Here is a 16,581-nt window from a genome sequence, read left to right as displayed (position 1 = left end):
GGTGCATTAGTTATATGTACAGTATATCAGTATTATATATGTACTGTATGGTGGCAGTAGGTATGTGTACAATATGATAATATTATTTGTGTACTTTATGGGTGCATTAGTTATATGTACAGTATAACAGTATTACAGTATATATACTGTATGGTGGCAATAGGTATGTGTACAATATGACAGTTTTTGTTTGTGTACTATATGGGCGCATTAATTATGTGTACAGTATGACAGTATTATATATGTACAATAGAGGACAAAGACTGTACAAAGCAGCACTCACCACTGGTATATGTATAAAAATGGCAACTTTATTTGGTGATGACATGAAAAGCAGAGACATGGATAAGTGAAGTCATCACATGAGGCGCAGAGACATGTACTGTATGGTGGTAGTAGTTATGTGTACAGTATGACAGTTTTATATATATACTATATGGTAGCATTAGTTATGTGTACAGTATGACATTGTCAGTATTATATATGTACTGTATGGTGGCAATAGTTATATGTACAATATAACAGTATTATTTGTATACTGTATGGTGGCAGTAGTTACAGTTATGGCTGAAAGTGTTGGCACCCTCGAAATTGTTCCAGAAAATGAAGTATTTCTCCCAGAAAATGATTACAATTACCCCTGTTTTGTTATTCACATTTTTATGTGCTTTGTGTGTTTTGGAACAACATAAAAAGAGACAAAATAGGCAAATTGGACATAATTTCTCACAAAACCCCAAAAATGGGCAGGACAAAATTGTTGTCACCTTTCCAAAATTGTGGGTAAACAACTTTGTTTCAAGCATGTGATGCTCGTTCAAACTCACCTGTGACAAGTAACAGGTGTGGGCAATATGAAAATCACACCTGAAACCAGATAAAAAGGAGAGAAGTTGACTCAATCTTTGCATTGTGTGTCTGTATGTACCACACTAAACATGGAGAACAGAAAGAGGAGAAGAGAACTGTCTGAGGACTTAAGAACCGAAATTGTTGAAAAATATCAACAATTTCAAGGTTACAAGTCCATCTCCAGAGATCTTGATGTTCTTTTGTCCACAGTGAGCAACATAATCAAGAAGTTTATAACACCCCCCCCCCCCCTCATGGCACTGTAGACAATCTCCCTGGACGGGGACGGCAGAGAAAAATTGAATAAAGGTTGCAACGCAGGATAGTCCGGATGGTGGATAAGCAGCCCCAATCAAGCTCCAAAGAAATTCAAGCTGTCTTGCAGGCTCAGGGTGCATCAGTGTCAGTGCGAACTATCCGTCCACATGTGAATGAAATAAAACGCTATGGCAGGAGACCCAGGAGGACCCCACTGCTGACACAGGGAAATAAAAAAGCTAGACTGCAGTTTGCCAAAATGTATTTGAGTAAGGCAAAATCCTTTTGGGAAAGCGTCATGTGGACAGATGAGACCAAGAGCTTTCTGGTAAAACACATCATTCTACTGTTTACTGAAAACGGAATGAGGCCTACAAAGAAAAGAACACAGTAGCGACAGTCAAACATGGTGGAGGCTCAATGATGTTTTATGGTTGTTTTGCTGCTTCTGGCACTGGATGCCTTGACTGTGTGCAAGGCATCATGAAATCTGAAGATTACCGAAGGATTTTGGGTCACAATGTAGTGCCCAGTGTCAGAAAGCTGGGTTTGCATCCTACATCATGGGTCTTCCAGCAGGACAATGACCCCAAACATATTTTAAGAAGCCCCCAGAAATGGATGGAAACAAAGCGCTTGAGAGTTCTGAAGAGGCAGCAATGAGTCCGGATCTAAATCCCATTGATCACCTGTGGAGAGATCTTACAATTGCTGTTGGGAGAAGACGTCTTCACATATGAGAGACCTGGAGCAGTTTGCAAAAGAAGAGTCCAAGATCCCAGCTGAGAGGAGGAAGAAGCTGATGGTTATAGGAAGCGATTGATTGCAGTTATTTTTTCCAATGGGCGCAACCAAATATTAAGGGGAGGGTGCCAACGATTTTATTCGGCCCATTTTGAGGTTTTAGTGTGAAATTATGTCCGATTTGTCTTTTTTTTTTCTCTCTTTTTTTGTGTTGTTCCAATACACACAAAGGAAATAAATCTGTGTATAACAAAACAGGGGTAACTGAAATATTTGTCTGGGAGAAATACTTCATTTTCTGGAACAATTTCAAAGGTGCAAACATAGTAACATAGTAACGTAGGTTGAATAAAGACCTAGGTCCATCAAGTTCAACTTTCCTCCCCCAATTGTACTCCCTACACTAACTTACTAACACTTTCGGCCATGACTGTATGTCACCAGTATAACAGTATTATTTGTGTACTATATGGTGGCAGTATTTGTATGTACAGTATGACAGTATTATATATGTATTATATGGTGGCAGTAGTTATGTGTACAGTATGACAATGTTATATATGTATTGTATGGTGGCAGTAGTTATGTGTACAGTATGATAGCATTATCTATGTATTATATGGTGGCAGTAGTTATGTGTACAGTATGACAATGTTATATATGTATTATATGGTGGCAGTAGTTGTGTGTACAGTATGATAGCATTATGTATGTATTATATGGTGGCAGTAGTTATGTGTACAGTATGACAGTATTATATATATATACTATATGGTGGCAGTAATTATGTATACAGTATGATAGCATTATGTATGTATTATATGGTGGCAGTAGTTGTGTGTACAGTATGACAGTACTATATATGTATTATATGGTGGCAGTAGTTATGTGTACAGTATGACAGTACTATATATGTATTATATGGTGGCAGTAGTTATGTGTACAGTAGGACAGTATTATATATGTATTATATGGTGGCAGTAGTTATGTACAGTATGACAGTACTATATATGTATTATATGGTGGCAGTAGTTGTGTGTACAGTATGACAGTGTTATATATACTATATGGTGGCAGTAGTTATGTATACAGTATGACAGTGTTATATATGTATTATATGGTGGCAGTAGTTGTGTGTACAGTATGACAGTATTATATATGTATTATATGGTGGCAGTAGTTGTGTGTACAGTATGACAGTATTATATATGTATTATATGGTGGCAGTAGTTATGTGTACAGTAGGACAGTATTATATATGTATTATATGGTGGCAGTAGTTGTGTGTACAGTATGACAGTATTATATATGTATTATATGGTGGCAGTAGTTATGTGTACAGTATGACAGTATTATACAGTATATATACTATATGGTGGCAGTAGTGGTAGAATCATCTACATAAACTCTTTGATGACACATTTGATCACTGTGCATATATGCATCTATGTCTGTATGTGTGTGAGCCACATATGTATAATCGTACTCATGAATCTCCCGCCATACACCACGCTCTGCATGCATCTGGTCTTTGCCTGAAGCAACACTAAAACTAAACTTTACCTCCATTACCTGTGCAAATGAATATAATTTATTGTTCTCTGTTATCAGTCATTTCAGGCTGGGGAAAGAATGATTGACTGACAGAAAGTGGAAAAACTTTCTTCCCTTTTTTTCCAGAAACTTATATGTGCAACTTTGTGTCGTATATCAGCTGCTCTTATAATGCACCCGGACTATTATAAACTAAGCTGGATGCTGTCGCTGGCCCTTTAAAAGTAAGACCCTATTATTAAATGTATGTGATTTCCAGTATGTCACGGCTTTGCCACCACCTGCAGAAGGACGACCAGGACGGGGAATCTGCTTCACTGGAAATTTGAGAATTAGTATGTTGGAGACATTGCTGCAGGCGCTCCATGTACTGTTATGTGTCACATACAGCAGTAAACAGGGGAGCAGCCTTTGGTGTCTTCTTGGGTTTATTCCAGGGTTCATTTAAAGGGAAATGGTTAACTTTTTTTTTCGTCTTGTTTTATTATACTGCAATTTACTAATAGATCTTGTTTTTCAAGATTTCTGCTTGTTTGTCAGTGAATAGGACCATTTACCTTTTATATCCAGAGCCTATGGTGATCATTTCCACGTAACACAGGTGCAGAATTTGTTCTGATACACTGTACGGGTGAGGTCACTTGTGGTGGATTTGTAAAAGATTTCTGATGTGGAATTTAAACATTATCTTTTGAAAAAAAAAAATAAAAAAAAATCACAATACAATTTTCTGCATAATTGCGCACATCACAGATTTTCTGATGTGGATTTGTAGTGGGTATTTGCTTATGATTTCCACCCTTTTGCAATGCCATAAATAAAATCCATGCAAAATCTGCATGCAGAAATCTTAATTGCGATACCAGATTTTTTCCTGAACATTTGAATTTATCCAGTCCACATGCAATGGAAATAATCCACAGCAAAGCTGCAGGGAAGATATCAAATTTAAAAAAAAAAAAAAAGTGCTGATTTTAGTGCTGATTTGCATTTACTGACTTTCCTGGAAAAATTAAAAAAAAAAAAAAAAAAGAAAAAGCAACAAATTTGGATTCTGCACTGTTTGCTGCTCTTTCCCACAGATAAAACGCCAACAAAATTCATCATATTGCATTATTTGCAGATTTTATCATTTGGATTGAAGTTAAAGCAGAAAACCTGCAAGCAATCCATGCGCAATCAACAACAAAAATTGACATGTTTTGGAAAAATTTGCAGGCAGGTCAAATTCCATGCAGAAAACTTACCATTGCTTGCTTCATCACTGCCTTGTATAATAAGACATTCCTGTCCAATTTGCTTTTAGTCTGAGATGACAGTATATTTGTTTTTATTCTCTGTGCAGCAAAGGGTTAATGCCGCAGCCGCTTATTAGCTGCTTTAAAGAACAAAGGACGAGTTCAGAGAAAGGGGAATCAACTCCAGAAAATAAATGGTTTTTAATATAGAAGGAGCAGTTTATCTCTGGCGGAGCCCAGCTACCAGTTTATATGGTCATTGTTGTTACAGGATTTTGCGCAATGTCATTAACCCTTTACTGACCAGAGAGCTCTATACTGATGTTAGTGCGCAGATCACCATCATATCATCTATGTAACAATGTAGCTGTGATTTGTTATCCCATCAGTTGTGTCTCAAACATTGTGGAACATAGAACAAGCTCAATGTAGCAAGAAGTAACATGTCATGTGGAGTAATATATATATACATATATGTATATATATATATATATATATATATATATATATATATATATATATATATATATATATACATACATACATACATACACATGTATGACAAATATAGCACACCACCTGCTGAGAAGACGGAGTACTGCACCTGTACAGAGCACTCGTCTGGTGTAAAATGTCATTTTACTATGTACAGGCAACATAACCTGGGCATCTCCTGTGTATAATTATATATGTACAGCTGGTATAACCTGGGTATCTCCTGTATATAATTATATATGTACAGCTGGTATAACCTGGGTATCTCCTGTATATAATTATATATGTACAGCTGGTATAACCTGGGCATCTCCTGTATATAATTATACATGTACAGCTGGTATAACCTGGGCATCTCCTGTGTATAATTATATATGTACAGCTGGTATAACCTGGGTATCTCCTGTATATAATTATATATGTACAGCTGGTATAACCTGGGTATCTCCTGTATATAATTATATATGTACAGCTGGTATAACCTGGGCATCTCCTGTGTATAATTATATATGTACAGCTGGTATAACCTGGGCATCTTCTGTATATAATTATATATGTACAGCTGGTATAACCTGGGCATCTTCTGTATATAATTATATATGTACAGCTGGTATAACCAGGGCATCTCCTGTATATAATTATATATGTACAGCTGGTATAACCTGGGCATCTTCTGTATATAATTATATATGTACAGCTGGTATAACCTGGACATCTCCTGTATATAATTATATATGTACAGCTGGTATAACCTGGGCATCTTCTGTATATAATTATATATGTACAGCTGGTATAACCTGGGCATCTCCTGTATATAATTATATATGTACAGCTGGTATAACCTGGGTATCTCCTGTATATAATTATATATGTACAGCTGGTATAACCTGGGTATCTCCTGTATATAATTATATATGTACAGCTGGTATAACCTGGGCATCTCCTGTATATAATTATACATGTACAGCTGGTATAACCTGGGCATCTCCTGTGTATAATTATATATGTACAGCTGGTATAACCTGGGTATCTCCTGTATATAATTATATATGTACAGCTGGTATAACCTGGGTATCTTCTGTGTATAATTATATATGTACAGCTGGTATAACCTGGGCATCTCCTGTATATAATTATATATGTACAGCTGGTATAACTTGGGCATCTCCTGTATATAATTATATATGTACAGCTGGTATAACCTGGGCATCTCCTGTATATAATTATATATGTACAGCTGGTATAACCTGGGTATCTTCTGTGTATAATTATATATGTACAGCTGGTATAACCTGGGCATCTCCTGTATATAATTATATATGTACAGCAGGTATAACCTGGGTATCTTCTGTGTATAATTATATATGTACAGCTGGTATAACCTGGGCATCTCCTGTATATAATTATATATGTACAGCTGGTATAACCTGGGTATCTTCTGTGTATAATTATATATGTAAAGCTGGTATAACCTGGGCATCTCCTGTATATAATTATATATGTACAGCCGGTATAACCTGGGTATCTTCTGTGTATAATTATATATGTACAGCTGGTATAACCTGGGCATCTCCTGTATATAATTATATATGTACAGCCGGTATAACCTGGGTATCTTCTGTGTATAATTATATATGTACAGCTGGTATAACCTGGGCATCTCCTGTATATAATTATATATGTACAGCTGGTATAACCTGGGCATCTCCTGTATATAATTATATGTGTACAGCTGGTATAACCTGGGTATCTTCTGTGTATAATTATATATGTACAGCTGGTATAACCTGGGCATCTCCTGTATATAATTATATATGTACAGCTGGTATAACCTGGGTATCGTCTGTGTATAATTATATATGTACAGCTGGTATAACCTGGGTATCTTCTGTGTATAATTATATATGTACAGCTGGTATAACCTGGGCATCTCCTGTATATAATTATATATGTACAGCTGGTATAACCTGGGCATCTCCTGCATATAATTATATATGTACAGCTGGTATAACCTGGGCATCTCCTGCATATAATTATATATGTACAGCTGGTATAACCTGGACATCTCCTGTATATAATTATATATGTACAGCTGGTATAACCTGGGCATCTCCTGTATATAATTATATATGTACAGCTGGTATAACCAGGGCATCTCCTGTATATAATTATATATGTACAGCTGGTATAACCAGGGCATCTCCTGTATATAATTATATATGTACAGCTGGTATAACCTGGGCATCTTCTGTATATAATTATATATGTACAGCTGGTATAACCTGGGCATCTCCTGTATATAATTATATATGTACAGCTGGTATAACCTGGGCATCTCCTGTATATAATTATATATGTACAGCTGGTATAACTCGGGCATCTCCTGTATATAATTATATATGTACAGCTGGTATAACCTGGGTATCTCCTGTATATAATTATATATGTACAGCTGGTATAACTCGGGCATCTTCTATAAATAACTATGTATGTACAACTCATACAAGTTTACAAGTTATACATATTCTTGTACATAGTTATATGGACCATGAAGGTATAACCTGGGCATCTCCTGTATATAATTATATGTGTACAGCTGGTATAACCTGGGTATCTTCTGTGTATAATTATATATGTACAGCTGGTATAACCTGGGCATCTCCTGTATATAATTATATATGTACAGCTGGTATAACCTGGGTATCGTCTGTGTATAATTATATATGTACAGCTGGTATAACCTGGGTATCTTCTGTGTATAATTATATATGTACAGCTGGTATAACCTGGGCATCTCCTGTATATAATTATATGTGTACAGCTGGTATAACCTGGGTATCTTCTGTGTATAATTATATATGTACAGCTGGTATAACCTGGGCATCTCCTGTATATAATTATATATGTACAGCTGGTATAACCTGGGTATCGTCTGTGTATAATTATATATGTACAGCTGGTATAACCTGGGTATCTTCTGTGTATAATTATATATGTACAGCTGGTATAACCTGGGCATCTCCTGTATATAATTATATATGTACAGCTGGTATAACCTGGGCATCTCCTGCATATAATTATATATGTACAGCTGGTATAACCTGGGCATCTCCTGCATATAATTATATATGTACAGCTGGTATAACCTGGACATCTCCTGTATATAATTATATATGTACAGCTGGTATCACCTGGGCATCTCCTGTATATAATTATATATGTACAGCTGGTATAACCAGGGCATCTCCTGTATATAATTATATATGTACAGCTGGTATAACCAGGGCATCTCCTGTATATAATTATATATGTACAGCTGGTATAACCTGGGCATCTTCTGTATATAATTATATATGTACAGCTGGTATAACCTGGGCATCTCCTGTATATAATTATATATGTACAGCTGGTATAACCTGGGCATCTCCTGTATATAATTATATATGTACAGCTGGTATAACCTGGGTATCTCCTGTATATAATTATATATGTACAGCAGGTATAACCTGGGCATCTCCTGTATATAATTATATATGTACAGCTGGTATAACCTGGGCATCTCCTGTATATAATTATATATGTACAGCTGGTATAACCTGGGCATCTCCTGTATATAATTATATATGTACAGCTGGTATAACCTGGGTATCTCCTGTATATAATTATATATGTACAGCTGGTATAACCTGGGCATCTCCTGTATATAATTATATATGTACAGCTGGTATAACCTGGGCATCTCCTGTATATAATTATATATGTACAGCTGGTATAACCTGGGTATCTCCTGTATATAATTATATATGTACAGCTGGTATAACTCGGGCATCTTCTATAAATAACTATGTATGTACAACTCATACAAGTTTACAAGTTATACATATTCTTGTACATAGTTATATGGACCATGAAGGTATAACCTGGGCATTTGCTCAGGTTATTTTCACATACAAAATGTTTTCACTGTAGATATTGATATATTTAGTGGTTGAGTAATTTAAATTATTTAATCAGGGTCTCAGTAAGAACCGTCACCATGGCGGGAGATAAAGTCTTGTATTGTGATTGTGTATTTGAAAGGAAAGAACTAAAAATCATCTTATTGGTTTGTTTATCAATACTTGAATACAGTGACTGCACCAGCAGAATAGTGAGTGCAGCTCTGGGGTATAATACAGGATGTAACTCAGGATCAGTAATGTAATGTATGTACACAGTGACTGCACCAGCAGAATAGTGAGTGCAGCTCTGGAGTATAATACAGGATGTAACTCAGGATCAATAATGTAATGTATGTACACAGTGACTGCACCAGCAGAATAGTGAGTGCAGCTCTGGGGTATAATACAGGATGTAACTCAGGATCAGTAATGTAATGTATGTACACAGTGACTGCACCAGCAGAATAGTGAGTGCAGCTCTGGAGTATAATACAGGATGTAACTCAGGATCAGTAATGTAATGTATGTACACAGTGACTGCACCAGCAGAATAGTGAGTGCAGCTCTGGAGTATAATACAGGATGTAACTCAGGATCAGTAATGTAATGTATGTACACAGTGACTGCACCAGCAGAATAGTGAGTGCAGCTCTGGGGTATAATACAGGATGTAACTCAGGATCAGTAATGTAATGTATGTACACAGTGACTGCACCAGCAGAATAGTGAGTGCAGCTCTGGAGTATAATACAGGATGTAACTCAGGATCAGTAATGTAATGTATGTACACAGTGACTGCACCAGCAGAATAGTGAGTGCAGCTCTGGAGTATAATACAGGATGTAACTCAGGATCAGTAATGTAATGTATGTACACAGTGACTGCACCAGCAGAATAGTGAGTGCAGCTCTGGAGTATAATACAGGATGTAACTCAGGATCAGTAATGTAATGTATGTACACAGTGACTGCACCAGCAGAATAGTGAGTGCAGCTCTGGGGTATAATACAGGATGTAACTCAGGATCAGTAATGTAATGTATGTACACAGTGACTGCACCAGCAGAATAGTGAGTGCAGCTCTGGAGTATAATACAGGATGTAACTCAGGATCAGTAATGTAATGTATGTACACAGTGACTGCACCAGCAGAATAGTGAGTGCAGCTCTGGAGTATAATACAGGAGGTAACTCAGTATCAGTAATGTAATGTATGTACACAGTGACTGCACAAGCAGAATAGTGAGTGCAGCTCTGGAGTATAATACAGGATGTAACTCAGGATCAGTAATGTAATGTATGTACACAGTGACTGCACAAGCAGAATAGTGAGTGCAGCTCTGGGGTATAATACAGGATGTAACTCAGGATCAGTAATGTAATGTATGTACACAGTGACTGCACCAGCAGAATAGTGAGTGCAGCTCTGGAGTATAATGCAGGATGTAACTCAGGATCAGTAATGTAATGTATGTACACAGTGACTGCACAAGCAGAATAGTGAGTGCAGCTCTGGGGTATAATACAGGATGTAACTCAGGATCAGTAATGTAATGTATGTACACAGTGACTGCACCAGCAGAATAGTGAGTGCAGCTCTGGAGTATAATACAGGATGTAACTCAGGATCAGTAATGTAATGTATGTACACAGTGACTGCACCAGCAGAATAGTGAGTGCAGCTCTGGAGTATAATACAGGAGGTAACTCAGGATCAGTAATGTAATGTATGTACACAGTGACTGCACCAGCAGAATAGTGAGTGAGTGCAGCTCTGTGGTATAATACTGGATGTATTTTATCTTTTGGACTTGCTTGATACTCTATCACTGGATGATTATCTCTCCACAATCTCCAGTGCAGTTTATACTTTCTACAATTAATATGCCGCACTGTGCGCTCCCCAGACAATAACACAGATGTTGTCACTTAATCTTTGCACCCTGATGCATCATTCATACTCTGGTGAGTGGCGGCAGTCAGCCCTGCAGGTGGGATTAGGTTCTTGCAGGTGGTCCAAGGAGAGGAGATGTTGCCTGCAGTACATGGTACAATTGCTGCAATTATGTTATTTTTTCTTTTAAATTGTATGCTTCTTTTTTAAAGACATTAACTCCTTATAGTCGACATAAAGCAGAGTACGAATCTGGGACACTACAGCGCTATACATTGGGTAGTGGCCATTTTTGGGTACTGCAAGTCTGCTCCCATTGAAGTGAGTGTGATTTGAGCTGCAATTCCTGGGCCGCTGGACCATCAAACAGCTGATCAGAGGGGGTGCCGATCTGTTATGGATTACATCTCCTAATGTTAGGTCATCAATATTTAACTACAGGCCCACCTCATTAATAATGTTCAGCCTCATTCAATGAATAGCCTGAGCTGCAGTACCTGACTCAGCCATAGCCAAATGGAGTCGCTGTGCTGGGTATTCCAGCCATCACTAATGTCTGTCTTTCTGGGTCTGACATCCACTAATCAAGGATAGGCCATCAATTCTATGTATTCTGGAAGACCAATCACATGCATGCGACGGCTTTGGGAATTGCTATATAAGCAATTCTCCAATATATTCTGAATTACACCAATAAAATGGATTTTGGGGGCTCAAGTCAGTGCCCTGGAGGAATCTATATGGGGATCTCATTAACTCTTCAGTTCCCATCTCTCTGAGCTGTCATCTGTCATCAGGATCGGCCCCGGCCTCGGGGAGCAGACAATTTGTTTGCATTTTTCAGAAGACAAAAGTGACATAGGAGAGAAAAAAAAAAAAAAAAGAGTGGGGAAAGATAGAAGATATAAGAGAAAGAAACCTCCCCGAGGGTAGAAGTTTTGTGCTGTGATGGACAGGTGACATGAGATCGACATCAGAAAGCTGCAAACTTGTACACACTCCTGGAATGTGAGCTATGAGCACTCACAGGAGAGGGGGGAAAGCGCCGGGCACTGGAGGGTTAACAGCGCCTGGGATTTAAAGGTACATGAAAGCCAAAGTACAGCTTATCCTTACTTTATATACAGTTGATTGCTATCTATTATTCCCTGTTATCAACCAGTCCTTGTATGCATGATCATGGCCAACTCCGTCACAGCAGGAATTGCTTTCTGATTGAGGATCCATAGCTGGGGACCCCCACATGACACAGATAAGAAAAGAGTTTGTATTCATAAGACGACTATATAAAAAAAAAAGTTATGGGAATTATGGGTCCGATTCATCATTTTCAGAAGTTTTTAAGTCACTTTTATTTTTTGTCTCTTTTTGTTGCCTTTACTTCCAGTAAATTCTTCAAAATGGCTCATGAGAGTTTGTGAATTTTGTGCAACAAAAAAAAAAAAATGCTCACTTTTTTTTGTCATTTTACCTTTTTTTTCTCCCTTTTACAGAAAAAAAAGTCACACACCATTAAAAAAGTTTGCTTGCAACTTTATCATATGTGCAAAAATTTCTATCTTGCAAAAAAAAAAATTCCGGAAGGGAACTGGAGAATGTTTTGCGCAAAACTTTTTTAGACTTTTTAAAAAGTAACAAATAATTGAATCGTCTGCAAATATCTGGATTACAAAAATCACATCCACAATGGTGAACTTTGGCAAACTTTGACAAAGTACACTTTCAAAAAGTGAGGTGCTGAGCCAGCCCTCTAAGAATGTAAGGGATATTTTACCTGTTAAGCACATGATTTGGGAGGGAAACCCAAAAAAATATATATGTTTTCGAAAATGACTTAGGAAAAAAAAAAACAAGTAGGGAATAGACTTTAAAATTGGTGCAACTTAAAAGAAGAAACAAAGAAATATCCTTAAACCAATAAGACAGTGTTCCCAATATTGAGCTTTTGGTGAGTTTTTGATGTTGCAGATTTTCTGCACCATTTTTATTTTCATACCAATTAAGTAAAATAAGTTACTTGCAATTTTCAAAAATATGCAGCGTAAAAAAAAAAAAAAATCACCAAAAACTCATCATGGGAACAAAACCTAAATCTAGACAACACATAGGTGCAAATGTTATTTTGACACTTTTTAAGGGGGTTTAATGAGCAACGGAAAAAAATTACCTACAACCTGCAAATTAGTAGCTGAGTCCTAGGTACGACACGGGATGGATGAGAACGACACGTGATGAGAAGAAGGGAGCGCGGCCACCGTCACGTGACTGCAAATAGATCATATCTCAGGAAATTAAACACTGAGATCATTCAAGATGTTTTGGGAACTACAAATCCCAGCATGTCCTAGCAGCCTGAGCCTGTGAGGGTATGCTGAAATTTGCAATTTAGAGATCTCTTAGTCACACCAAAACCCACCCGGGACCACAAATTGGGGGCTGGGTTTGCTTAAACCCTGCCCCTTTAAGATTTGTGACACGAACAGTTTCTGAAAAATCAGGACAGTCCCATCAATTCCAGTATGTAGGGGGGATTATGGGAGTTGTAGTCTCACTGCCACTAAGTGAAGCAAATTCTGAATTAAAACCCCAAAAATTAGACAAACTGGCTAATAATCTTGATCAATAAAAAAAATCTACTGTTTTGTGTATACAGCTCATATGCAGAGTTATGGCTCCATTTCTCTAGTCACGTGTTGCTCCCTCTGCCCCTTCTGCAGTTTATCAAGTAGAGGAGGAAGGAAAAGTGAAGTAACTGCAGGATCAGACTACACAGAGCATAGTTGTAGTCTGTAACCATAGAGACACTTAGGTCTACATAGGAGCTGGATACACAAAACGGGAGGAGATTTAATTATCCAGATTATGCATAACTGCTTTGTTTTTTGTTTGTTTTAGGCGCACTGGAGCCATAGAAATAATAGTTGCAAAAGTTTACATACCCCTTTATCTCTGGTTTGACACGTCATAGTCGCTTGTGCCGTCCGTTGAGGACCCCCCCTACAGATCAGTAAACTGTGCATCTTAATCTGTGATTGGCTGATCCCCAGAGAGGTGAGGAGAGCGGTGTACCGACTCACAGGAAGTATATGGGTCTCCAAGGACCAGCCGATCACAGATGAAGTGTTTCAGCGATTATTGGGGGTGTAAGCACCCGGACTCTCACTATTATGGGGGGGATAAACTACATATATTACCAGGGCCGGTAGTTTGTGCCCTGATAGCCTCATTAATGTGAACCTTATTACATTAGGGAATTGCACTACGAGCGATTGTCCGGTTCAAAATTCCACTCCCGCTTCCTGTTCTGACACCATATTAGCGAATTTCTCACCCCAATCCACAAATTCCCTTCCCTCATCATTTCGGTTCTCTTGTGGTCACGTCCGTGGAACAATAGCTGGACTCCTCGTCGGTGCCGAGACAGAGAAAATATTGCTTTATCTCTCGATATTTCACTAATATTATTTCACAGCTTCCAAATAATACGAGGCACTGTGTGCTTTGTTGTGTTTTTCCCTTCTGCGGAGGACAGGCGGGGCGCTGTCTCAGGGCGAGGAGGGAAATAGACTGCGGGGGGTGCTGTTTCTCCGGCCGCAGAGATCGTAGGTCCCTTGGCAAAGACCGAGATACAATAACATTGGGCGGCTTGTAAAGAACATTGAGTCATATCATTGTAACAAGCGGGGCTTTGTGTGACAGCGGCGCCCAGATGTACAGCGCAATCCACTCTCCTCCACTTATTTTCTCCTCTCTTTTTTTTTTTTTACTAATTTGGCAGGGCAGTTGGCAGCCCCTTGGTGATGGACCCCAACAGCATCTGCAGGAAAACCAAGCGCCTGGCCGGCAAACAGGCCGAGCTGTGCCAGACGGAGCCAGAGATCGTCAGCGAGGTGGCGAAGGGCGCCAAGATGGCGGTGCGGGAGTGTCAGTACCAGTTCAGGTCCAGGCGGTGGAACTGCACCAGTCACAACAAATACTTTGGAAAGATCCTGCAACAAGGTAACAATCACACTCACTTCCCTGAATATTGGGTCATTATTAATAGCAGTGATAAATTAGGAGCACGCCTCGCTGGAGAAGCAAATCTGCGCCAGCCGTGGACTGGGGCAGATCTGCAATGTAATTCACACCTATTTCTGAACATGGCCCTGCCCCTCGTACTAAGCTCCTCCTATTTGGTTATTAATTTCATCCCTATATATATTCAGTCTGCGGCTCCAGAGCTGGGGCTAATTCTACAACTTCCCACAAACCTGCCAGCCCATCAGATCACACAGAATTGCCAAATGTCCCTTTAATGCAAATGTGAGCAGAGCCAACTACTGACACAAAAATAATACTCAAATAATACTGCCATATAGTGCCTACAAAATACTACTATATAGTATCTATATATTACTGCCATATAGTGCCTATAAAATACTATATAGTATCTAAATATTACTGCCATATAGTGCCTATAAAATACTATTATATAGTATCTAACTATTACTGCCATATAGTGCCTAAAAAATACTACTATATGGTATCTAAATATTACTGCCATATTGAGGCTAAATAATGCTAATATATAAAGTAGGTAGGTGTGGAAAAAAGCTTTAATAGAAGTGTTAATAGCTTATTTTCATAAATTAGCTAAATGCAAAGTGAATGGACAAAAAAGAAATGTAAATCCCATCAGTTTTTGGTGACCACCCATCCCCTCTATCATCAGTATCTGTGACCGCTCATCACCTCCATCATCAGTATCTGGTGACTGCCTGTTGCCTTCATCATCAGTATCTGGTGACCGCCCGTCACCTCCATCATCAGTATCTGGTGACCTCCCGTCACCTCCATCAGTATCTGGTGACCGCCCGTCACCTCCATCATCAGTATCTGGTAACCGTCCGTTGCCTCCATCATCCGTACCTGGTGACTGCCCATCACCTCCATCATCAGTATCTGGTGACCGTCCGTTGCCTCCATCATCCGTACCTGGTGACTGCCCATCACCTCCATCATCAGTATCTGGTGACCGCCCGTCACATCACCTCCATCATCAGTATCTGGTGACCACCCGTCACCTCCATCATCAGTATCTGGTGACCGCCCGTCACGTCACCTCCATCATCAGTATCAGGTGACCGCCCGTCACCTCCATCATCAGTATCTGGTGACCGTTCGTTGCCTCCATCATCACTATCTGGTGACTGCCCATCACCTCCATCATCAGTATCTGGTGACCGCCCGTCACGTTACCTCCATCATCAGTATCTGGTGACCACCCGTCACCTCCATCATCAGTATCTGGTGATCGTCCGTTGCCTCCATCATCCGTATCTGGTGACCGCCCGTCACGTCACCTCCGTCATCAGTATCTGGTGACCGCCCGTCACCTCCATCATCAATATCTGGTGACCGCCCGTCACCTCCATCATCCGCATCTGGTGACCGCCCGTCGCCTCCATCTCTTCTTCTCGTCACTTGTACACTGGTTATGGAGGATCTCGGCCGGAGGTTGTTCCAAACATCTTGGAGAACGGACCCCAGATCTTCTGTGTATGAGGCTTTTGCGGATCCTTCTGTCTCTTCATGTGATCCCAGACAGACGGGATGATGGGAGA

At 39.1% G+C, this 16,581-nt stretch overlaps 1 protein-coding gene across 2 annotated transcripts in view; it reads left to right on the top strand.

Moving 5' to 3' along the window:
* Nucleotides 1-16,581, top strand: part of WNT6 (Wnt family member 6) — a 137,515-nt gene that overhangs the window by 58,469 nt on the left and 62,465 nt on the right. The window contains exon 2 of one of the 2 annotated variants that reach the window (XM_073647388.1): nucleotides 14,759-14,974. In XM_073647388.1, the coding sequence (XP_073503489.1) occupies nucleotides 14,776-14,974 (199 nt within the window). In that variant the 5' untranslated portion in view covers nucleotides 14,759-14,775. Of the gene's footprint in view, nucleotides 1-14,753; nucleotides 14,975-16,581 lie in introns of both variants that reach the window. The other variant, XM_073647387.1, reaches the window with a different exon arrangement.

This window comes from Phyllobates terribilis, unplaced genomic scaffold (genome assembly GCF_046119375.1).
Source record: "Phyllobates terribilis strain yellow unplaced genomic scaffold, ASM4611937v1 Scaffold_9__5_contigs__length_417890890, whole genome shotgun sequence".
Classification (NCBI taxonomy): Eukaryota; Metazoa; Chordata; class Amphibia; order Anura; family Dendrobatidae; genus Phyllobates; species Phyllobates terribilis.
The sequence above is the reverse complement of the archived record's forward strand: the minus strand, read 5'-3'. Positions and strand labels throughout refer to the sequence as shown.